The sequence below is a fragment of the Rhinolophus ferrumequinum genome, chromosome 9 (genome assembly GCF_004115265.2).
Source record: "Rhinolophus ferrumequinum isolate MPI-CBG mRhiFer1 chromosome 9, mRhiFer1_v1.p, whole genome shotgun sequence".
In the NCBI taxonomy this organism is placed as follows: domain Eukaryota; kingdom Metazoa; phylum Chordata; class Mammalia; order Chiroptera; family Rhinolophidae; genus Rhinolophus; species Rhinolophus ferrumequinum.
Window position 1 is genome coordinate 80,679,773 of NC_046292.1, and position 26,033 is coordinate 80,705,805.

The following is a 26,033-nucleotide window of genomic DNA, read 5'->3' on the forward strand; positions in this document are numbered from 1 at the left end:
ATAATCAAATCCTCTTCCCACTCCTAACTCCTGACAACTGATTTATTTTTTGTTCCTATAGTTTTTCCTTTTGAAAAAAGAATGTCACATAAATGGAAATGTCATATAAATGTAACCTTTCGAGTATTTTTCATTTAACGTGAGGCATTTGAGATTTATTTAGGTAGACCAGTGTATCAGTAGTTCATTCCTTTTTTGGTAAACTCTCCCTTTTTCCATTTTGTTAATTGCATTATATCTATATGTTGTAGAAGCAGGTAACATTTGCATATACAACTCTGTTACTTCATCATTTAGTGTTAGTTCTAAATTCAGTATGTTTAATAATCATTACCAGACCTTGTTGCAAAGCTTCTCTTAGGTTTTTTGGTCATCTGAAGCTCATTCTTAACTAGAGAGCTCAGGAAGATCTCATGGGAACAATATTTAAGTCTTTTCTGGTTCATAACTATTTGTTTATGACCGTTAGACCCATTATATTTTGAAGATTTGATTGGATATAAAATCCATGGCTTACGTTTTCTTGTGAGCTCCATGGACTTGGATATGAAGTATTATTGTCAGTCTTAAGCCATTCTTTTTCCTTACAAGAACCTTGGCCTTTTCCTTAGATGCCCCAAAGATTTTTTTTTCCTTTAAAGTAGCAATACATTAATCTATCTTGGTGTTAACCTTCCTGTGTGGCCTTAAATAATAGGTTCAAATATTCTTTTATTTCAGAAAAGTTCTCTTGTGTGATCATTTTTAGTATTTGCCCTGTTCCTTTACATAGGTTTCTTTTCTGGGGACTCCAGTTATGAGTGTGTGTTGGATCTTCTTTGCCTAACTTCTGTATCATTTGCTCACAAAATCTTTTTCTTTCTTTATTTAAAAAATCTCCTCCATTTTGTTCCATTTTTTTTCCTGTGGGGCCTCTTTTGTTCCATTTAGTTTGCCTTCATTTCTGATAGTTTTCTTTTAAAAAATTTTTAATATGATGCAAATAAAAACAATATTTTCCCACTTGTTTGTATTAAAACGTGGAGACATCCTATGAAAAAAGTCTTAAGATCCAATGTAAATTTTAAGTCTTAACACTTGTGAAGAGAAAAGTTACCACTGAAAATTCAAATAGTAAAATACACCCCAATATCCATAGTTTTATAGGTACACGTCACTTGGTATGATGTATAATACCTGTCAAGTTTATAAAATTCAAATGTGAAGTAGTTTCTTACTAACTTATTTGCATGATTTGGAATTGCTGCTTTTCATTGTTCATAAATTTTGTAGGGACGTGCTGAAAAATAAAGAGGATTTTAAATATAGATTGCAATATAAATAATTAATTTTACTAACCCAAAATTTTACTTTACTATATTCATAAATAATTTAGTGCCTGTGAAGTGAAAAGTAGGATTTGTTTTATACATGTAATGTGATAAATTATTTTCCTTAACCTACATTTAACACTATAACAGACTACTTTAAAAAGTCAGGAAGCCAAGTTATGTTTATTTGTTGTTCTTGTAATTACAGATGAAATTACTTGATAAAGTTTTTAGAGAGGAACTCGCTAACTAGTAGTATGCTTTTGTTGATCTTAGACATTTATTGTCTTAATTATTAGTTAAGAGGCAAAACTAATTAATAGGTACTTGTAGGCCATTTTAGTACACATAGCCAGGCCTTAATTTAAGGTATTGTGTATATCTATAGCTCTTTGAGACATAATGGGAGAATACAAAACCGAAGGAAGGGTTGATGTATATTATTGTGGACTTTCTAAAGGTAAGTAGAGCCTATTAATTTTTGTTTTCCATGATCCTTCTGCTTTGGGAGGAATGAGTGAGGGGTAGACTATATAGAGAGATAAGTAGCTGCTTTGCTGTCAGTGTAGAATTAGAATTGGAGCAAAATTGTGCATCACAGATAAATCAGAATGCTCTAGGTTTTCTGTTATTTAAGCTTTAAATTACCTCAATTCTGTTGGCTCAGATAATCATCTAGTGATTAGTATTTAATTTATAATATTTTAGATATGCATGTTCTTAAATTTCTTTTATATATTAATAGTGGCTGTTCTATAGATGGATGTGTTGGATGTGGTATGTTAAAGTTGTTGTGGCCACATGAGGAAACAAGAACAAGCCTTGGAAGGAAATTTATTATGCTCTCAGGTCCCATAGAAGGGGTCTTGCGTGCCACTCACGGTCACAGGGGAAGCGTCAGGTTTTGGTCAGGTGGCAGAAGATAGGAGTGAGGGGAAGTCCTAGGCCAGAGCTTTTTTTGGGGTTTCTGAGGGAAAGACAAGGCAGGGCAGGGTAAACAGTTTAGGATTGGCATTTTTGAATAATTCCAGTGGGATTCGGGCTATTGGAGTGGTCTCTAGTCGTCTGGTACCTGACCTTGGGATGATTTAGGGGAGGGGAAGTACTGGCTTGTGTGTGTGTGTGGGAGTTAGATAAGGAGATGGCTGGGCTGTCGACTTGAATTGGTTGGTTTGTATATGAGAGAGATGGTCCCACTCAGGTCCTTCAGTAGGTCTAAGGGCTGGCGTTGGGATGAGCCGTCTCCCTGGCCAGAAAACTTTGTCCAAACATGTAAGATACAGGCAATAAAAAAACACCACTAGTACAGTGGCCCAGTAAAGTTTAATCTGCTTACACTGTCATATCATTTCTGATGTGTTCACGATCTTTCACTACCTTAGCTCTCTAAGGATCTTTTGTTTGTTTGCTTTTTTATAAGTTCTTAAACCTTTTTGGTTAGTGATTGCTTTTTTTCTTTTAATCCTGAAATACGCATGTTTTAAAAACCTGATTGAAATATTTTCAGAGGAGCATCTGCAACTTTGAATGAAATATTTTTGGTTTAATTTTATAGCACTACTATACCAGGTGGGTATATATCAGCAGTTCACTTCTGATGTTTGAAAGTAGTTATATGTTTCTTCTTCCACATAAAGAAGAAATGGGTATATGTTCGTATCTTTATTAAATGTTTAAGATTGGTAGTTTGTGAGTTACAGATGAGTATCCTGGTTCTAGTTATTTTCCCTGTAAGCATTTTTGTGGCTTTTTTATTGGATTATTTCTTTTTTTAAAATTTATTTTTAGGTAATATATAATAATATTTACCTTTTTTTGTTTGTGTGGTTCTATGAGTTTTGACTAATGCATAGAGTCCTGCAATAACCATCACAATCAAGATACAAAATAATTCTATCACTCCCCAAATTTCCCTAATAGGGAATGCCCCTTCATTACACTTGTAACTTCTGACAACCACTGACTCATTCTTCTTCCCTGTAGGTTTTCTTTTTCAAAACTGACATATAAAAGGAATTGTGTAGTATGTAACCATTTGAGACCCACTTTCATTTACCGTGATGCATTTGAGATGAATCCATGTTGATGCTTGTACCAGTAGTTCATTGCTGTTTATTACTGAGTAGTGTTCCATTGTAAGGATGTATCACAGTTTATTCATCCCTTTACCAGTTGAAGAACTTTGGGTTGTTTACAGTTTATGTCAATTATGAGTTTAGATTTACAGAAAAATTAAACAAGTAGTACAGGGAGTTCCCATATGTACTCTTCCCCCTTACCACCCCAGTTTCCCCGGTTGATATCCTTCATCACTGTGGTACATTTTTGTAATTGATGAACCAATATTGATGCATCATGATTAAGTAAAGCCCACAGATTACACTAGGGTCACTCTGTGTTGTACAGTTCTATGGGTTTTGGCATATGCATAATGTCATGTATCGACTATTATAGTACCATGCAGAGTCGTTTCACTGCCCTAAAAATTCCCACCTATTCCTCCTTCTCCTTCTCCTTCCTCCTTCTCCCCGCTCTCCTCCATCTTCAAACTCCTGGATCTTTTTACTGTCTCCATCATTTTACCTTTTCTAGAGTATCATAATTGGAATTATACAATTATGACTGGCTTCTTTCACTTAGCAATATGCATTTAAAATTTCTCTATGTCTTTTCATGGTTTGATAGGTCATTTCTTTTATCAGTGAATAATATTCTATTGTATGGATGTACCACTGTTTATCCATTTACCTATTGAGAAACATCTTGGTTATTTCTAGTTTTTGACAGTTGTGAATAAAGCTTCCATAAACTTTCACGTGCAGGTTTTTGTGTGCACATAAATCTTCAGCTCATTTGGGTAAATGCCTAGGAGCATGATTGCTGGGTCATATAGTAAGATTATGTTTAACTTTGTAAGAAACTGCCAGATGTCTTCCGAAGTGGCTGTGCCATTTTATATTTCCACCCAACAAGGAGAGTTTCTGTTGCTCCACATCCTCACTAGCAGTTAATATGTCAGTTTTTTGGATTTTAACCATTGTAATAGGTATGTAATGGTATCTCATCATTGTTTTAATTTGCAATTCCCCAATGTCATGGGATGTTAAACATCTTTTCAGAAGCCTGTTTGCCATTTTGTAGATCTTTGGTGAAGTATCTGTTCAGATCTTTTGCCCACTTTTTAATTGGGTTGTTTGTTTTCCTGTTGTTGACTTTTAAGACAACTTTGTATATTTTGGATACAAGTCTTTTATCAGATGTGTGTTTTGCAGATATTTTCTCCTGATACGTGGCTTGTCTTCGTTCTCTTAACACTATCTTTTGAAGAGCAGAAGTTTTTAATTTTAGTGAAGTCCAACTCATTCATTTTTCATTCACAGATCTTGCTCTTCATTTTGCATGTAAAAAGTCATTGCTGAACCCAAGGTTACCTAAATTTTTTGCTGCCTTATGTTGTAGACATTTTAAAGTTTTGTGTTTGTTTTATATTTAGGTCTATGATTCATTCTGAGTTAACTTTTGTGAACTTTTGTGTAAGGTCTTTGTCTATATTCACTTTTGCAAGTGAATGTCCATTTGTTCAGTACCATTTGTTGAAAAAACTCCTTTCTCCATTGAATTGCCTTTGCTCCTTTGTCAAAAATCAGTTGACTATATTTTTGTGGGTTGATTACTAGGCTTTCTCTTCTGTTACATTGATATATTTGTCTGTTCTTTTTGCCAATATCATGTGGTCTTCAATACTGGAGCTTTATAGTGTGTCTTGAAGTTGGGTAGTGACAGTTCTTTGGCTTTGTTTTCCTTTACTGTAGTGTTTCCTCTTCTGAGATCTTTTGCTTTTCCATATAAACTTTAAAATCACCTTGTTGATATTCATAAAATAACTTGCTTGGAATTCGATTGGGATTATGTTGTATCTGTAGATCAAACTGATATCTTAACAATATTAAGTCATCTTGTCCAGAACGTGGAATATCTTTCCATATGTTTAGTTTTTGGATTTTGCAGTCAGTTTTATAGTTTTGATCATATAAATCTTGTATATATTTTGTTAGATGTATACCTATTTCCTTTTTCTTGGTGCTAATGTAAATGGCACCGTGTTTTAAATTTCAAATTCCAGTTGTTTATTATTGCTAGTATATAGTGATTGATTTTTGCATATTAACCTTGTATCTGCAACTTTGCTATAATTGCTTATTAATTCCAAGAGTGTTTTGTCAATTCTTTGGGATTTTCTACATAAACATTCTTGTTAGCTACAAATAAGGACAGTTTTATTCATTTGCAATATGTAACCCCTTATTTATTTTTATTGTCTTCTGGGTTACTAGGACTACTATTATGATGTTGAGTAGGAGTGGTGACAGGTGACCACTTTGTTCCCAATCTTAATGGGAAGGCAACTAGTTTCTCACCATTAAGTATGAGTTAACTATAGGGTTTTTTGTAGATACTCTTTGTTAAGTTGAGAAAGTTTCCCGCTATTCCTAGTTTACTCAGTTTTAATCATGAATAAGTGTAATAAGTGTTAGATTTTGTCAGGTCCTTTTTCTGCCATCTATTGTTATGATCATAAAGTTTTTCCTCTTTAACCTGTTGATGAAATAGACTGTATTAACTGATTTTCAAATGTTGAACCAATTTTGCATACTTGAAATGAATTCCACTTATAGTGTTTGTTTTTTAATACATTTTTGATACACTAATATTTTGTTTATTTTTTACATCTGTGTTCATGAGAGATACTGGTCTATAGGTTTCTTGTGATATCTGTTTGGTTTTAGTATTATTATAGTAATGCTTTCCTCATGGAATAATTTAGGAACTACTCCCTCTGCTTGTGTGTTCTGGAAGGGATTATAGACAGTTGTTTCATTTCTTCCTTAAGTGTTCTGGATTCTCCAATTAAACCTTCTGAGCCAGGTGTTTTCCTTTTTGGAAGATTGTTAATTACTGATACAGATTCTTTAATATATAGAGGCATATTCAGACGAGATCGGGCGCGTTCAGGGTGGTATGGCCGTAGACTATAGAGGCATATCCAGATTATCTGTTTTCTCCTGTTTGTGAATCTTGGTAGATTATGTCTTTGAAGCAATTGGTCCATTTTATCTAAATTATTACATGTGTGGGCATAGAGTTCATAATATTCCTTTATTATCCTTTTAACATCCATGGGATCAGTAGTGATACTATTACTGAAAATCATAATTGCTGATTTCTTTCTAATATTGATAATTTCTCTTTTCTCTTTTTTCTTGGTTAACTTGGCTAAAAGATTATCAATTTTATTGACCTTTTCTAAGAACCAGCTTTTAGTTTTGTTGATTTTCTGTTTTTAATTTCATTGATTTCTGCTTCAATTATTATTATTTCTTGTGTTTGCTCTAGGTTTATATTTTTCGTATTTCCTGGTTTCCTAAGGTGGAAGCTTAAATGATTGATTTTAGATCATTATAACATTCAGTGCTGTAAATTTCCCTCTACACACAGTTTTCGCTACATCCCACAAATTTTGATAAGTTGTGTTTCCATTTTCATTTAGTTCAAAATATTTTATAATTTCCCTTGAAATCTTCTGTGATCTATTTGTTATTTAGAAGTGTGATGTTTAATTTCCAAATATTTGAGATTTTCCAGGTATCTTCTATTGATTTCTAGTTTAATTCTATTGTGGTCTGAGAGCATACCTTGTATTATTTCAATTTTTAAAATTTATTAAGGTTTGTCTTAGGGCCCAGAATGTGGTCTGTCTTGGTGAATGTTTTTGTGAGCGTCAGAATAATGTGTATATTGCTGATACTGGGCGAAGTATTCTATAAATGTCAATGAAGTCGAGTTGATTAATGGTGCTGTTGAGTTTTACTGTATCCTTAGTGGTTTTCCACCTGCTTTGTCTACAAGATACTGATGCAGGTTTGCTGGTGTCTCCAGTTATAGTAGTGGATTTAACTGTTCTTCTTTGAAATTCTATCAGCTTTTGCCTCACATCTTTTGATGCTATTATTAGGCACATAAACACAGTCAGGATTGTTATCTTTGAGAATTGACACTTTCTCATTATGTAAAACTCCTTTTTATCCCCGATAATTTCCCTTGTTGTGAAATCGGCTTTGTTTGAAATTGGTATAGCTAATCCAGCTTTCTTTTGACTGGTGCTAGCATGGTATGCTTTTCTCCATACCTTTACTTTTAATCTATCTGTTTGCTTTTATTTAAAGTTGGTTTTTTGTAGACAACATATAGTTGGGCTTGTTTTTTATCCAGTTTCTCTTCAATGGTTTATTTAGACCTTTGAAGTTGAAAGTGACTATTGTTATATTGGGTTGATATCAATCCTGTCTATAACTATTTTGTATTCATTGCATTCATTCCTTGCTGCTTTAAAAAAAAAATCTTGTTTTCTTCCTCCTCTGGTTTTGAGCATTTTATAATTATATTTCGCTCCTATCTTAAGGTTATCATTATACTTATTTTTAAATCTTATTAGTTGTTGCCCTAGCATTTGCAGTAGACCATGTCAACTAATGTAAGTCCTTTTTCAAATGACACTTTATCACTTTACAGGTAATACTGGTGCTTTATAACAGCTTGTAACCAATTCTTCCCTCCTATCCCGTTAATACTGCTTTCACTCATTTCATTTATCCATAAGCTATAATTACCCATCATCCATTGTTACTGTTTTTTTAAACAGTTACTTAAGATCAATTCAGAATAAGAAAATTAAAAGATTTTATCTTCATTTATTTCTTTCTGACCCTCTTCCTTTCTTTATGTAGATCTGAGTTTCTGCCATGTCTTTTCCTTCTCTCTGAAAAACTTTTACTATTTCCTGAAAGGCAGGTCTATTGGCAACAAATTCCCTTAGTTTTTGTTTGTTAGTAGTTGTCCTTAACTTTTAAAGGAAAATTTCTCTAGGTATTAAAGTCTAGGTTGGTTTTTTTTTTTTTTTTTTTTTTTAAATTTCAACACTCTGTTCACTCCAGTCTCGTTTTTGCTTGCATGGTTTTTGAAGAGAAGTCATATAATTCTTACTTGTCTTTCATATAGAATATTTTTGTGTGTGTCATTTAGCTTATTTAAAGGTTTTCTGTTTGACTTTTGCAATTTGAATATGATAAGCCTAGGTGTTCATATTTTGCTTTTTACCCTCTTTACTGTTCTCTGAGCTTTCTGGAATTTTGGTTTGGTGTCTGTCATCAATTTTGGAAAAAGTCTCAGTCATTCGTACTTAAAATACTTCAGTTTCTCTCTCTCTTCTCCTCTAGTATCCCCGTTATATGCATGTTACATCTTTTATAGTTGTCCAACAGTTTTTGTATATTCTTTTTTTTTTTTTCCGATTTCTTTTTTTCCCCCTTGGCATTTCAGTTTGGGGTGTCTCCATTGACATACCTTGAACATCACTGATTGTTTCCTCAGTTGTGGTTAGCCCATCAAAAGCATTCTTGCGGGGCTGGGCCAGTGGCTCAGGCGGTTAGAGCTCCATGCTCCTAACTCCGAAGGCTGCCGGTTCGATTCCTTGGGTCCCGCAAGGGATGGTGGGCTCCGCCCCCTGCAGCTAAGATTGAACACAGCACCTTGAGCTGAGCTGCTGCTGAGCTCCCGGATGGCTCAGTTGGTTGGAGTGCGTCCTCTCAACCACAAGGTTGCGGGTTCCAAGGGAAGGTGGGCTGCGCCCCCTGCAACTAGCAACAGCAACTGGAGCTGAGCTACGCCCTCCACAACTAAGACTGAAAGGACAACAACTTGAAGCTGAATGGCACCCTCCACGACTAAGATTGAAAGAACAACAACTTGACTTGGAAAAACGTCCTGGAAGTACACGCTGTTCCCCAATAAAGTCCTGTTCCTCTTCCCCAATAAAATCTTTAAAAAAAAAAAAAAAAAGCATTCTTGATTTGTGTTAATGTTTTCGATTTTTAGCATTTTGCTTTCATTCTTTCTTATAGCCCATAGCATATTAATCACAGTTACCTTAAATTCTTAGTGTTATAATTCCAAAATCTCTGCCATACCTGAATTTGGCTGTGATGCTTGCTTTGTCTCTTTTGAATGTAATTTTCTTACTTTTTGGCATGTAGTTTAGTTTTATTGTTGAAAACTGTGCATGATTTATTGCGTGATAGGAAATCAGGTCAACAGGTAATGGCTGTGAGGTTTATAATTATTGAGCTAGGATTTATGCTGTGTTTAATGTTTGCTAGGTGTTTGTATTATTTGTACCGTGTTCCCCAAAAATAAGACCAAGCCAGACAATCAGCTCTAATGTATCTTTTGGAGCAAAAATTATTACAAGACGCGGTCTTATATAAGACCTGGTATTATATTGTATCACATATCATATCACATCATATATCATATATATCATATCATACCCGGTCTTACAGTAAAATAAGACCGGGTCTTATATTAATTTTTGCTCCGAAAGATGCATTAGGGCTGATTGTCCGGCTAGGTCGTATTTTCGGGGAAACACGATAGGTGTCAGAGGTTTCATTTTCTTCTAGTTTCCTTGTTGTTTTCTTCTGGTTGTTTTGGGTTTCCCTAGAAACTCCTTAAATAGTGTGTGTCTTACAGCTCTCTCACTTGTAATCTGTTATTGTACTGGAGCCTTGTTGATGTGGCGATAAAGTATTTGGGGAATGGAAGTGTGTTCTGTCATCTTCTGATTAAATCTCAGTGTAGTGAACGAGAGTTCCTAGGCTGTGATCTCCAGAAGCGCCTAGTCTTTTTTCCCATCCCCTTACTTCAGTCAGGAAGGCTAGAAGGTCTGTGTTGAGACCAGATTGCTTTCCCCCGCCCTGCCCCATGTCCAAAACTGGAAGGAATTTTTTTTCTTGATGATAACTTGTTGGAGCTCCTGAAGGTAAAACCCATAAATATCTTGGAGGCTTTTTTATAATGGGAAGGATTTTAATCGTTAACCTACTGTGTTTCCCCGAAAATAAGACCGGGTCTTACATTAAGTTGTGCTCCAAAAGACACATTAGGGTTTATGTTCAGGGGATGTCATCCTTAAAAATCACGCTAGGGCTTATTTTCCGGTTAGGTCTTATTTTTGAGGAAACACGGTAGTTCACACAGTCTCCAGCAAATTCATCAGTTACCTTTAAAGAATTTCTACCAGTTACTGTCTTTGGAGGCTCCTTCCTGGTCCTGGTCAGCTCTGATTCTTTGTATTCACTTGTCTCTTCAATTTTCCTGGAGGCGTTTTGCCTGATGAATTCAGTTTTCTGATGAGTCTAAGAAGAGTTGATTTTCAGTTTGGTCACCTTTTTCCTTGATGTGAGGATGGGAGTGACAAATTTTCAGCTCTTTATGTATTGGAGCTGAAACCAGAAGTCCTCTTGTTTATATTTTAATGAGAGTTTTTTTGAGGCATAATTCACATACCATAAAAATTTACCCCTAAAAGCATACATTTTGGTAGTTTTTAGTGTATTCACAGAATTGCATATCCCTTAGCTCTGTTTAATTGTAGAACATCTTCATCACTTGAAAAAGAAATCCTATACCCATTAGCAGTCACTTCTCCCAGCCCTAGGCAACCTCTTACCTACTTTGTTTCTATGGATTTGCCTATACTGGACATTTCATATAAATGGAATATATAATAGGAGACCTTTTGTTCCTGACTTAACTTTACATGTTTCCAAGATTCATTCATAGCATTTATCAGTACTCTATTCCTTACTGTTGCCAAATAACATCCCATTGTAAGGATATATCACATTTTTTTTGTAAGGATATATCACATTGGTAGGTTGAAATACTTTTTTGGCTGTTATGAGTAATGATGTTGCAAACATTTGTGTAAACATTTTTGGGTGGATGTGTTTTCATTTCTTCTGGATAGATACCTAAGAGTTGAATTGCTGGGTCATAAGGAAACTCATTTCAAGTTATGTTTTCTTAGTGGTTGCTCTGGAGAGTTACTCAGGTAATATCTTAATACAATTTGGATTAATACCAACTTAATTTCAGTAGTATGTTAAACTTTGCTCCATGATATCTCCATTTTCCTCTCTCCTTTTTGCTATTATTGTCATAAAATTACACACAGTTGAAGCCGAGAGAGTTATAATTATTGCTTTATGTCTTTTAAATTAAGAAAAGAGTTACAAATAAAAGTACATTTGTACTGTTTTTAATGTTTACCAATGTAATTATCTTTGCTGATGGTCTTTATTTCCTTGTGTGTATTTGAGTTACTGCCTAGTGTCCTTTTCCACCATACTATTTCTTAGTAGCACAGTTCTTCTAGAGACAAATTCTGTATTACTGTTTATTTGGGAATGTTTTAATCTCTTGATTTTCGAATTATAGTTTTGCTGGATATAGAATTCTTGGTTTACAGTTTTTTATTTCAGCACTTACAGTTCATCACGCCACTGCCTTCTGGCTTCCATGGTTTCTAATGAGAAGTCCGTTGTTAATCCAATTGCGTTGCATAGCATTAATAATATAAAGCAATAACGGTAATAGGAATTAAAATAACCTACTCCTCTTAGTTTCTGTTATTTGATATTTGGCACAACCATTATTTACTTAACAATGCCATTAAGTTTATAATGTGAAATTATCTGTTTTGATACATTGTTCTGAAAAATATTCATGTCTATTTCCCTTTCTAAACATGTATACCACAATAATAAATTTCTTGTCCATGTACTTAAATCTTACCACTACCTTACTGCTCTTGAATTTGAGCTCGTTTTTGTGTGTCATGCAACACCTCAAACATCTAACCAGCTCTCTTGGTTCACTGTGCACTATGAGCCACACCCACGTACATCTGGTGTTGCAAATTTTCCCGTCAAATAGCTCCCCTTCCACCACTTTACAATAACTAACAAGCTGCAATCTTTACGTCACCCACTTCCCCAAGTAAACTTCAGGTCTTTCCAGTGTAAATTTTCATGTTTATTGCAGTATTTCTTAACATGTATAAAACGTATTTGATTTTAGCATTTAAAGTTTGTTTTATTTCTTTTAAGTTCTTATGCCTTGCATTTTTCTTTATTGTTTTATTGAAATGTCTAGGATTTGCAGTACAATTTTGAATATAAACAGTGGGAGGTGGCATTCTTGCCTTGTTTTTGATATTAGGGGAACAGCATTCAATATTTCACTATTAAATATGCTAGATGCAGGTTTTTTATAAATTGTAGGTTGAGGAAGTTCCCTGTAATCCTAGTTTGCGAAGAGTTTTTATTGTGAGCAGTTGTTGAATTCTGTCATACATTTTTCCTGCAACTATTTAAATGATCATATGTGTTTTCTCCTAATTTGGTAAAATGAGTTGATTGGTGTATGAATGTGAAACCAACCTTGTATTCCTGGGCTTTCCTGGGAAGACCTTTATACCTGTTCTTCCTTTATTATCATTTTGATATATTACTAGAATTCTTTCTTACCATAATTTACCTAAAGGCTTTTTAACTGTATCTCTTTGCAATTTTTAGTTACATCTACATATCTTACAAGCTGCACAATTTGTGTTATTTTGCTTTGAAGAGTGATACAGTGTCAAAAATTAAGAGTGAAAACAGTCTCATTACATACCATGTGTTTGCCATTTCTACTGCTCTTCATTCCTTCCTAATAATCCAAGTATCTATTTGATGTCATTTCCTTTCCACTTGGCAGACTTTCTTTAGCATTTTTCTTAGTGTAGGTCGGCTGGCAACACATATTATTTTTTATCTGACAGTGTTACTTTTTTTTAATTTCACTCTTCTTTCTTAAAGGATATTTACAACAGCCTGTGTTGGCATGGGCCCCTTACTCCCTTTTCTGTACTTTTAAATATTTCATTTTACTGTCTTCTGACCGTCATATTTTCTTGTGAGAAGTCAGTAAAAATTCAGCTTGGTGTTCCTGTGAAAGTAATGTCAGTTTTTTCTGGCTGCTTTCAGTATTATCTTTTTATTGTTAGTTTTCAGCAGTTTGACTGATTTGTGCCTAGGTGTGCTTTAAGCTGCTGAAGTTTGCCATCCTTGAATCTGTAAAAACTTTTCCCCCAAATTTGGCTAACTTTTCTCAATTTTTGTGCCCATTCTCTTTTTTCCTCCTTGTGAGATTCTGGTTAGGTGTCTGTTAGACCTTCTGATACTGCCCCAGGGACTCCCTTTTTATTCCCTGAATTTTTTCCCCTCTGTTTTTCAGATTAATTCTGTCTTCATGTTTAGTTACTCATTTTGCCATTTCCAGTGTACCATTAAGTACATTAGTAAATATTTACTTAAGGTATTTTTCAGCTCCAAAATTACCATTTGGTCTTTTTTTTTAAGATTTAAAAAAATATAGCTAACATACAATGTTATATTAGTTTCAGGTGTACACCATAGTTACTCAACATTTATACACCTAAAGAAGCGCTCACCACAAGCCCAGCAACCATCTGACACCATACCACGCTATCACAATATTATTGACGGTATTTTCCCTGCTGTACATTACATCCCCAAGACTTATTTTATACCTGGAAATTTGAACCTCTTATTCCCCTTCACCTTTTTATCTCCTTTTTAAATTTTTCAGTTACATTTGGTCTTTTTTATTGTTTCTTTTTGTTGTTGAAATTCCTATCATTTTATTCAATACAAGCATATATCCTTGTAGCGTTTACATCCTTGAACATTATAACAACAGCTGCTTTAAATTCCTTATCTGCTAATTCCAACCACTTGATCTTTTCAGGGTCATTCTCTTTTGTCTGTCTTTTCTCTTGAATATGGGTTGTGTTTTCCTCTGTCTTTATATGTCAAGTAATTTTGAATTGTATTCTAGAATATTATATGTGGATTATAGATTTTTAAACTGAACAGTATTTTTTACTGTTCAATAATTAATTTTAGTGACATATTTCATCATTTTCTGTGCTGATTATCATTTCTTTATCCCATGCATTTTTTGTTTTTACTGTCTTCCTACCAAAGTATGTCCTCAAATAGTTCTTTTGAGGGTCTCTGGATATTACAGTGTTGGCTTTTAATGTCTTAAGATACCTGATTTTGCCCTTAGTATTGAATGATGCTTTACCTGTGAGTTAAGTTCTAGGTTGACAGTGCTTTACTTTCAATATTTTGAATATATTGTGCCATTGTTCACTGTCATCAACTGCTGCTGGGGAGAAATCTGCTGTCAGTCTAATTGTCATTCCTTCAGAGGTAATCTGCCTTTTCTCTTTGGAAGCTTTTCAGATTACGTCTGTTATTGATAATCTGCAATGTGCCTACATGTGAATTTATTTTTATCTTCCCCAGTATCTGCTGTACACTTTGAATTCAACAACATTTTTCAATTCTGGAAAATAAACGAGCTAAATTATCTCAGTAACTATTGGTGCTCCTATGTGTTTTTTAGTGATAGTGATTTCTTTTTCCTTTTAAACATCCTAAGTGATTTTAAAAGGTTTTTTTGGTCATATTGTTCATTGATTGATGTCATCTAGAATGATTTCATGTTCTAGCTGTATATTTTATTGGTTTTATATATTTTTCGGTATATTTTAGAATTTTGTTTTTGTGGTCTCATATTGATTGGAAGTTTAAATTTTTTCTTCATTTTGTTCATCTTTCTTTTTTTGCATTTATTTTCTCCTTGTTACAGTTTGTACTTACTTTCTAACTCCTGGGCCTCTAGTCCAAAACCAGGTCTACATTAGAGTTTTCAGGTTTTCTTCAAGGTGGTATTAGGATTATTGCAAATTTAGTGACTGATCCATTCAACAACTTTGTTCAGATCCTTGTCAGGAGGTTACTGCTTTACCTTTCCCCTTAATGTAGCTGCGTCCCTGCTCACAGCTTTGAATTTCTTCTCCTCAACGGTATTCTTGTGCCTTAAATCTTTTTTTTTTTTTTAATTCTTACATTGTGTGTTGTATTTGGAACAGAGGGGCTGAATCAATACAAACTTAATGAGTCTTCTTGACTAGACATCTAAATGTTGTTTCTTAATGTTTTGTCACTTCTGTCTCACTTGACACATGCTCTTATTAATAATGTTTTTGTGAATTCAGTTAACTGAGTTTTCATATCTAGTAGGGCAAAAGCTATGTTTTGTTTTAAATTCTTTTCTGATCAAAATTCTATATTTTTATATTCGAACTTTAAAAATCCTATTTTCCCATTTTAAAAATGAATTTGGACTCTATCTTGAATCCCATTACATGTATATGTTAACTTTAGAAATATTGCCATTTTTGTGCTGTCAAGTTATCCAGACACATAGTATACCCATTTTTTGTTTTTTTCAAAGTTTTTGATATATTATTTTTGAGCCTTATTTAGAGATCTGTATTCCTGTTTTATAGTTTCTGTAAATATTGTGACTGGTATACTTACTAAAACATTCAAAACCTTGTTTAACCATTGTAGCCATCTCCATGTTCCTGATTTTAATGGAAATGGCTTCAGTGTTTCACTGTTGAATATCTTGTTACAAGATTTAGAAAAAAGGTCATATTTAAATAGTTCCCTTTTATTCTTATTTTACTTCAGGAGTGGTAACTGAGGTTTGTCAAATGCCATTTTAAATTTTGATACAATTACAGTCATTTAGCTTTTTAACAAATTGGATTCAGTTTGCTCTTTTACTTAGTGTTATTTTTTTTTTTGCATCAGTACTTATAAGTGTATTTTTACTTTTCCCTTTTTGAACTATCTTTATTGGGTTCTATTAATATTTTATAACCTTTTAAAAATGAATTGCATACCTTAATAATTACCTTTTCCTCTTGTATTTCTTTCGTGGAGATGATTTTGTTCTTCTAGTTTCATAAATTAATAATTGAGTCTCATGTTTAGGTCAGTTTTAACAATTTGCCAAAACACTCATAAAACCAATGTATAGATACCCTTCAGTACACACTTTTTAGTATAATTTCATTAAATGTTTGAGATATTTTTGTATGAATTTGACATATTTTCCAAATATGTATCCATGTTCTTTTTTGTTGTTGTTGTCATCTGGATTTTTTACTGTGTCCTTTTGGAAACACATTTTTTCTTATTTAACATTTCTTTTTTCTTCCACAGGTCCCTCTATATTTTTTGTTTAGAAGTCTTAATCCTAAATGTTCATGTGTAGATAGGTTGGAAAAATTTTTATAGTTCTTAGTAGAATGCATAATTATTACCAATCTTTTGGGTGTGTTTGTGAATGGTCATTACAGGAATTTGTTGTGGTCTGGGTTTTATTGTTGCTTAACATTGCCCTTTTTGCTGTTACTAAATTGCCCTAATTAATTGCAATAACCTTTTTTGTAGCTACCCTGTGAATTTCAACTTGGGCTTGGTTCTGATAATGTTTGAGATTGGTAATTTATATATACATAACCATTATATAACCATAATAACTTGCTTTTCTTCCTTTTTTTTTTTTTTAACAGTTACATGGGAATTGGTCTTTCTGCTCAAGGTGTGAACATGAATAGACTACCAGGTACAGTTTTAATTGAATTATAGTACAGTTTTATAGCTAACTCTTCGTGGCTAAATGTTCAAGTAATAACTTGAAATAGTTAATTACAATGGTTTTCTGTATTTTTAATCACTTAAGAGTTCAAAATGGAAGCTGAGTTTTTAAAATAAATTTTATACTATCTAGTAAAACTTACATGCCAATGTTTTTTTTTGTTTTGTTTTTTGCTTATTTTGGGATTTTGTTTTGGTATGTTTAATTTCCAATGTGTAGTCATATCAACTACTTTACATATTTTAATGTGGTTGGTTCCATTTGCTACCCAACAATTTTTGCTTTTTAACCCATTTTCAGTTGTTTAATATTCTGGGAATGTAGGCTGATATTAAAAGTAAACTAAGGAAGGTGTGAATTGAGATGGCAGAACTGTTTCTCAAAACCATTAATCAGATGGAAGTGAATATTGGATTATGTTTTCTGGTATTCTGTTTACTAATGTTAAAAATTAATTGGGAAGGGAATTTTTGAAAATAGAAATCAGAGAAATCTCTAAATATTAAAGTGTGTGTGTGGGGGGTAGTGTTTAAACCAAATCAAAGCAAAATTCCTTTGGTATATTAGCAAAGGAAACATTCGTGGAAAATGTGTCTTGCTATGTTTTTTTTTTCTGGTAGGACTCCTCTCTAATACACGTTTTCGTGTCCTGTGTGCTGGATTTATTTTCCTTAATGTTGTAAACAGTATTTTAATACAGAAATTATGTAATGTAATTGTTGAGAATTTAAATGTGCATTTGGGGGTTTTATCTCTGTACTACATCTGTTGTTCTCTTCTTGCTTATCTTGTCATAATCTTAGTGAATAGCTCTAGTACAGAGGAACCTTGCTGATCATTGTAAATATACTGGAACTTTCTCTCTAGGCTGGGATAAGCATTCATATGGTTATCATGGGGATGATGGACATTCATTTTGTTCTTCTGGAACGGGACAACCTTATGGACCAACTTTTACGACTGGTGATGTCATTGGCTGTTGTGTTAACCTTATCAACAATACCTGCTTCTACACCAAGAATGGACATAGTTTAGGTACTAAGATAATGTATTGCATGTAAAATAACCAAATACTGTGATTATTGTACTTACAGCATGGTAGTCATATTTATCGTGTAATTCTTCTTTATTAAATAGATGCCTCTGAAAATTATTTCTTTGTTCCAGGAAGAAGTTGAGGAAATGGTGAAAATTTATATTCTGTGAAAGACACATTTTATTACATATATAGGAATAACTGGAGAAATAATTCACATGCTCGGATATTTATTTTAGTAATAGAAATACTAAGTGTTTTCTGCTTTGCTTTGAATAAAGCCCTTCACAGTATGACCTTATTCTCTAGGTAATAGGTGCTAAAAAAAAAAGGGGCTATCAGTTTTTAGTACAGCATGAGGGTAATAATGAAGGAAAAGTTTGATGCAGCCAACCAAATGAAAGGCATTGACACACTAAAAGGTCATGCCTGCTACAAAGATTGATGAAGGATGGTGACTATAAGTTAGTTAGGCAAAAGGGAGCAGAATTAACACAGATAATAGCAAAACTTCGAAGAATAAAAGACAAGTGACTAATAAGAAATAGATTAATGAAAACATAAAGATACCTAGTCATTGTAAGACTAATAGAAAATTAAGGGTTTAGTTAAATATACACTCATTATACTTGAAATTTAAATTGTATATGGTTGTTATACTCCTTTTCCTTAGAAGTTTTTTTAGTTTTTGTTTTTATATTACAGAAAGTATGAAGGATAGCAAGACTGATGCTTTAAAAATAAAAAGGTTCCACGTTATTTTTACTGTTTGAAATGTCCTTAATTCATGGCAGATTATTTTGATGAGATAAAGTGAAAGGAGGCGGCAAAACTAAGTAACCCAGAAGGCAGAAATTTCAGTTTGCTTATAAATAGTGTTTGAAAATTAGACTGCAAATAGTACACTTAGACATGCAATAGATGTTTTTTAATACAACACTAAAACTATTCTTTCTGTCATTTCATGGTAGAAAATTCTAAATTTCTGGCTGCATTGGTAATAGGTTTTCTTTTTTAATGTCTCAACATATCCTAATATACAGTTAGTGTCTTCTTCATATTTATATTTGGCGTAAAACTTTTCCTTCTGATTATCAATATTGATTCTGAAGTCCTGTTACCGACTTAAAGGTTGTCCCAAGTTCACAAAAGATCCTTATACATGGTTGACTTTTGAACAACACAGATTTGAACTGCGTGGGTCCACTTATATGTGGATTTTTTTTTGAATAAATACGTACAATACTGTAAGTGTATTTTGTCTTCCTTAACGATTTTTCTTAACATATTTTCTCTAGCTTAATTGTAAGAATACAAAATATTGTAAGAGTACAGAATAGAATACATATAACATGCAGAATATCTGTTGACTATGTTATCAGTAAAGCTTTGGTCAACAATAGGCTGTTAGTACTTAAGCTTTTGGGGAATCAAAAGTTATATGAGGATTTTTGACTGCACAGGGGGCAGCGCCCCTAACCCTTGCTTTGTTCAATGGTCTGTATTTTTATCGGTACAAGAATGTTAAGGATGCCATGCAAATTACATGTGTATTTGTAATTTGGTTGTTGTGGCCAACTGGTTTTTAGAAGGATACAGGCCCTTCAGTTTATTTATTACCGTTCTGGCTTTGACTTATCAAGGAAGCTAACTAGGATAGTCTAAGTAGGCTTGGCTCCTTAAGATATTCAATTAATCTTGAATTAAACCAGGAGAAATCTTTTAGGAATGACCTCTGGTTCAAAAATTCAATGGACATGTTTTTAAAACCAAAATTAGTCTTTTTACAGTTTTTCAAACTTTATTCTGGAGATGTTACTTGGGGAGATGGGAACATCATAGGCGATGTGCTTTTATTTTTTTCTGTTCAGTTTTCCAGAGACATTTAAATTGAAATTTTCTCTTGAATAAGAAAGCTATTTTTAAAACGTGAGATTTTGGGGGTGGGGGAGCGGCCACTTAGCTCAGTTGGTTAGAGCCTGGTGCTCTTAACAAGGTTGCCAGTTCGATCCCCGCATGGGCTGCTGTGAGCTGCGCCCTCCACAACTAGATTGAAACAACTGCTTGACTTGGAGCTGCTGGGCCCTGGAAAAACACACTTAAAAATAAATGAAAAGTTAAAAGGAGAGTTTTTGTTTTTTTTTTTTTAAAAGAAAGGGTACCTAATGATGAAATTACATTCTAATTTTAAGTAAATTTGAAACATTCAGTATTATTTATTGATAAGTTAATAAATATTAAGCACATAGACAGTATAATAGTGGTTAATATAGATGGGTTCTTTAGTTGCCTGGGCTTGTCTCCTGATTTAGGCCATGTGATCTTATGCAAGTTACTAAACATTTCTGTGCCTCAGTTTATAAAGTAGTGTCACTATAATACCTACCTTATTACGGTTGTTAGAGTGAACTGAAATGATGCATGTGCAGTTCTTAGGTGGCTGGCACATAGTGAGTACTCACTAAGTGTTGTTTATTGTCTTTGTTTATCAGACTTTGGGCTAGATGCCAGGGATGCAGTGGTAAAACGGGTGAGCAAAATTCTTCCTTTAGAACAGAGGTCACCGTGGGCCAAATCGGTCTCCTGTTGGTTTTTTAACTCAAGTTTTATTGTAGCGCAGCCACCTCCATTTGTACTGGGTATGGGCTGCTTTCTGCTACAACAGCAGAATTAAGTAGCTGTAACAGAGACCATATGGCCTTGAGAGCACAAAATATTTACTCTTGCCCTTTACAGGAGACGTGTGCTTGTCTCTGGTCCAGATTCTAGCGTCTAGAAGATAAAATATTCAGTTACTGTTCCCTTGTACTTCCCAAAGTGGATAATTTTTACCCCAAAGCTTTAGTTTCTGACTCATGAAGGTTTTCAAAATGTATATTTATATACCACATATGGACAAATGGAAAGGTTTTTATTTGAGAAAATAATTAAAGGAGAAGCATTTCAGTATCCAGGTTAACTTAATTTGAATTTTTTTTACTTTGTTTTATTGAACATCATTCATCAATTGCAGATCACTTTTCAAAGAGCCTCTTGACAAATCAGGAAATTATAATAGAAATATAAAAAAACTGGTTTCAGTGTATTTGAATAATTCTACCAACTTGTTAAAATGGCATCTTTTTGTGATCTGACTGTAAAGGCTGTGGTAGCTGTATTTGGCAATGGTGAAAAATGTTAATCTGTAAAATTAAGTTAGAGTTTTCACTAGAGTTTTTATTAAAGAATGAAGATTTTAGTAATTAATGACAAAGATGAGTTTTTGTTAAAACAATATAAATTTTGGCAGTCTTTGTTATAGTCATCTTTGAAGAAAATAATTGACTAAGCTGTTACAAAAAATGGTAAAGATATGTATGGTAATATTTTATTCTTTATTTCCTGTATCCTTTTTGGTCTCCTGAAATTTTTAGTATAAATTTTCATATTTGTCCCACAGGTCAATTTGCTTTCTATTTATTAATGAAGCTAAAAATAATCAGGATATTTTATCAGGGTTGGCGAAGGAAGGACCTCTATCTTTTCTTTTGACAAGCAGCATAAATTGACTATAATAATTTTTAAAGGGGCTTTAACTGCAGAGCACTATATTTACACATTTACTTGAAAATATGTGCAGTAGAGATTTATACTCAGTATGTCTTTTAACTCTATTACTTTAATAGTCAGATAGTTTTCTGATGGTATAGCACAATTATAGAGCCACAGACCCTCAAGTGGGAAGAGACCTTAAAGATAATTGAATGCAAATGACCTTATTTTTTGGAAGACGATCAACACTGTAGCATAGTGCTGGTGTGGTTTATTGTTTTGTTATAATATGTGTTTAAACTGGAAGATTTGAGATTAACTCACCAATACCACCCCTCATTATACTAGAACTCAGACTTTCTAAACATATGAATGCGGTCCTATAGAAATATTTGATTTGTTTATTATTTTCAGATAAGCAGTATATTTTAATATTTGAAGGGAGATTATTGAATTGTTCCTTTGGGATGCCAGTAGACTTACTCCAGTGACACTAACATTGTTCAAATGTATTTGGAGCATGACTGTTGAAATTACTGTCAGAGGATATTCAAGAGAAATTCTCAACTGTGTAAATCTCCATGCTTTGAAGGAAGAATTATTTTTTTCCCCAGAGTGGTTAAAAGTTACTCAAAAATATACTTTTAAAAGATATTGTATTATTTTAAGAAACAAAAATATTGCATTTTCCATTGTTTACCTTTTTTGGTAACAGAAAATCTTTCTCTTCCCCCCCAGATTATTTAAAAGCTAAGTCTAGGTAGTCTAGGTGAGAAAGATTAAATGATAAAACTGGATAAAGCAGTTCGAGTATCAGTCAAAAATCAAATGTGACTATTTTGCAACCAATTTTCTTACATGGTTCCTAACATAGCTTTGAAGATACATCTAAAATCATTTCAGAAATCCTGGCGGCAATAGCAGTACCTCCAAAATAAAATTGATGTGTGAATAATAAGGATGATGATCTTGAAAAAGGGGTCAGGATTCACTCAGACCTATGTTAGTGTTACTGAGAAAAACATCACTCTGGTTATTTTATATTTAGATTTTTTTCCTTTTCTGCCTTTGCCATTTTTTTCTTCATTTTAGTTAGAAATTTAGCTTGTCACCATAGTCTGCCTTTGAAAAATAGCTTCTAATGCCACCTTTTTTTTTCCCTAGGTATTGCCTTCACCGACCTACCGGTAAGACTTTTTTTTTTTAATGCAGTTTTGCATTTTTAGCTGAATGAAGTATAAAGAAACTAGTACTAAGCATGTTTAGAATACATTCTTTATAGAGCTCTTTCTCTAGCCACCTGAAGGTGTAGACCTTCAGAAATTACCGTATTTTGCTGTGTATGATGTGCACCCACGTTTTTGGCCCAAATTTCAGGGGGAAAAAATCTTTCCTAATTTTTTAATTCAAATTTTTATTTGTTTACATTTAGGTACTTGTTTTTTGTATTATAAAGGAATTTTAGCATTTATTTTTTAACATATTATGGTACAAGAAATTTTATGTACGGGTTACAAGTTTACGATATTTACGCATCATAGAAGGCCAAGGACTCTTCGTTGCAAGTTCGTTGTAAGTTCAAAACCAATTATCGTATTCCAGGGTATTATTTTGCATACAGATATCGTTACTGATTTCTAGAGTTTTAACTCATAAGCATAAATAAAAGAATTACAAACATTTCTATAGATACGGAATTAGTACTATCCATGTACAATGCACATCCTTATTTTTCCCTCACAAATTTAGGCAAAAAATTGGAAACTATACACAGCAAAATATGGTATGCTCCAAATTGCAGGGGACACTATTGCACAAGTGAACTTTGTTGTAGCTAAAAAATAAATCAGAGTTGATTATTAAAATACCTCTTGTCACTATGCTTTCATTTGAAATATGTTTCTTTGGTATCGTCGGACTTTTCAGCAAGTGATTATACAGTAATGGTAGTCATTTATTAGTTCAGTGTATATTCCATGCCTACTGCGTGGCAGGTACTGTGCTTGGATAAATCATTCAAGAGAACAGGTAAAGGTCTGTGTCCTTTTGGAGTACTCAAGCTGGGGAAGTTAGAGAATAAACCATACATAAAAAAATAAGTAAATTATAACATTTTTAAAGGTTTTAAGTACATTTCAAAGAAAGAAGAGCGTGGGAGTACCATCCACAGAACACAGCACGTACAGTTTGCTCACCTTTGCTCAAGGTAAGACTTGAGCAGAGACTTGAAGAAGTGAGGGAGTTAACTAAACAGATACGTAGATCAAGAATGTTCTAAGCAAAGGGAACAGTTAGGGGAATGAATGATACTAAAGCAGGAGCATGTCTTGTGTGTTTGAAGAATAGCATGAACCGAGGTAGAGAAACATGAGGAAGGCAAATAGTAGGAGATGAGTCAGAGATAATGATGGGAGGATGAGCTAGATCACCTAGACCTGGAGGGCCATGTAAGAACCTGGGCTTTGACTGTGAATGAAATACAAAAACATCGCAGAGTTTTAGTTATCGGGATAACTTCAGTTTTTAAAGTTATTAAAAAAGTTGGCTGCTGGGTTGAAAAATAGACTGTAGGGGACTGTAGGGGTAGAGGCAAGCAGACCTGAGAGGGGCTATTGCAGAAATTCAGGCAAGAGATGATGGTGACTCACATCTCTAGAGATGTGAGAAACTGGTATGATTCTAAATACCGTATTTACCAAATCTAAGACTCTATTAATTATAATATGCATCACATATGACATGGGGAGGGGGAGCTAGCAAACTGTGATATAATGCTTTTTTATTACTTAGAATTTTTCTTTTATATTTACCCATTGATCTCTTAGGGTATTTAAATAGTAGATTTTAATCAGTATCACTTGTTGCACACCTAAAAATGGTGAAATGTGCAATATAATTGATTAAGGTGTTCCCGAAACCTCATGTTCAGAGTCCAACCTTTTAAACCACTTTTTTAGCGTTGATGTCTGTTTTCTACACGACAGTGTCTTGTATGCCATCAAGAATGTTTCCTAAGAGTTCTCCACTGTGTCCCTGATGTTTTCTTCCAAGCACCTGATTGCACTGTGCAGGTTTTCATGCTATCTATCACTTTCTTAACACTGCCAGAGGTATTATCAGAGGTTTTTTTGACAATAACCAGGATTCTGATATTCCTTTCTCAGTTGGCTCAGTAAAATGTCTTAGGGGTTGCAATCATCCAGCTGTTTCACTAGGAAAATGAATCAAGTTCTAGAGTTTTTAGTGAGCTCATTCTTGAACAAATTCACACCTGTGTAGTAGGTGACAGCTGCCTGGCCAGATGTAAGGTGCCGTCGATTATAAGACATATTTCAGTTTCAGAGATGTTTTGAAATGACAGGAAATTCAGGCAGAGAATAGACATTCAATCTCTAGATTGTTAATATTCTTGAAGAAAATCCTAGAAAAACAAGAATCCGAAGTTGTAATAGAAAACAGCTTTGCTAAACCAAAGAAAATTCAGAGTCCTCAGATCAAAATTGCTCACCAAGAAGCATTATTTAATAAGTAGTGGTGGAATAAGTGTTTATCCTTTTGAAAAAATTCATAATCTTAGGATTTTGTCTTATTTATACCAAAGTAAGTTCCAGGTGGATTAAAGAGTTTAAATAAATAAATAAATAAATAAATATTTTTTAAAAATCCAACTTGAGAGCCAAGAGAATTTTCTGATGAATTGGAAGTGAAAATGTGAGAAAGAGGATCTGACTTCAAGATTTTGGGCCTGAAGAATTGGAAGGATAGAAATTCCACTTACTGATATGGAGAAAGCAGGCTGTATGTATGTGGAGCAAGTTTCAAGGGGGGAGATCTGAAGTTTAATTTTGGATAAATTAAAGTTGTCAGGTGTGCAGTTGGTAATATAAGCCTGGAATTCAAAAGAGTGATCTCAGCTGGAAATTAAAATTTCCAATAGAGTCAATGGCATTTCAGTGTTTAAATTTAAAGTCATGAGACTGGATGAGATTGACGTGGCAGTGTGTATAGGCAGAAAAGAGAAATGGGCCAAGGATGAGTTCTGGGGCATGCCATATTTGGGAGAAGAGAAGGAACCTACGCGGATAAACTGAGAAGGAGTAGTCAGTGAGGTAGGAGGAAGACTAAGAATTGGGTGTCCTCAAAAACCAAGTGAAGAAAATGTATCAAGAAGGAAAGAGTAAAAAAAGAAGGAAGGAGTAATCAGCTGTGTCAGATGCCACTGTGATACATCACAGAAGATAATGACCAAGAATCAGCCAGTGGCTTTAGCAGAGTGGAGGTCACTAATAACCTTTTCTAGAAAGTTTCAGCAGAGCGATAGAGAAATCCTGATTAAAAAGAGAAAAGAGGAAGAGGGAAATTATAGAGTATGGACAACTTTGGAGGATTTTGACCACAGTGGGGAGTAAAGAAATGGGATGTTGTAACTAGTGGTAGAAGTGGGGGCAATAGAAGAGTTTTTGTTAGATTTAGCAGGATGTTTCTTTGCTGATGAGAATGATTCAATGGTGAGCAAAAGTTGACGTGATAGATAGAGAGGAAAGGTAACAGTGATCATACCCTTGGTAGACAAGTGGGGATGTGATCACTTGTGTAAGTGGAAAGGGGTAGGCTTTAGAGAAGCGCATCTGTGGTGGTTGGGGGTGGGGCAGGGCGGTGCTGAGGGT

General features: G+C 33.8%; 1 protein-coding gene across 1 annotated transcript in view; it reads left to right on the forward strand.

Moving 5' to 3' along the window:
- Positions 1-26,033, forward strand: part of RANBP9 (RAN binding protein 9) — an 81,331-nt gene that overhangs the window by 26,360 nt on the left and 28,938 nt on the right. Inside the window, exons 3-5 of the mRNA XM_033115926.1 lie at positions 16,714-16,766; positions 17,667-17,834; positions 22,531-22,553. Coding sequence (XP_032971817.1) covers positions 16,714-16,766; positions 17,667-17,834; positions 22,531-22,553 — 244 coding nt within the window. The remainder of the gene's footprint in view (positions 1-16,713; positions 16,767-17,666; positions 17,835-22,530; positions 22,554-26,033) is intronic.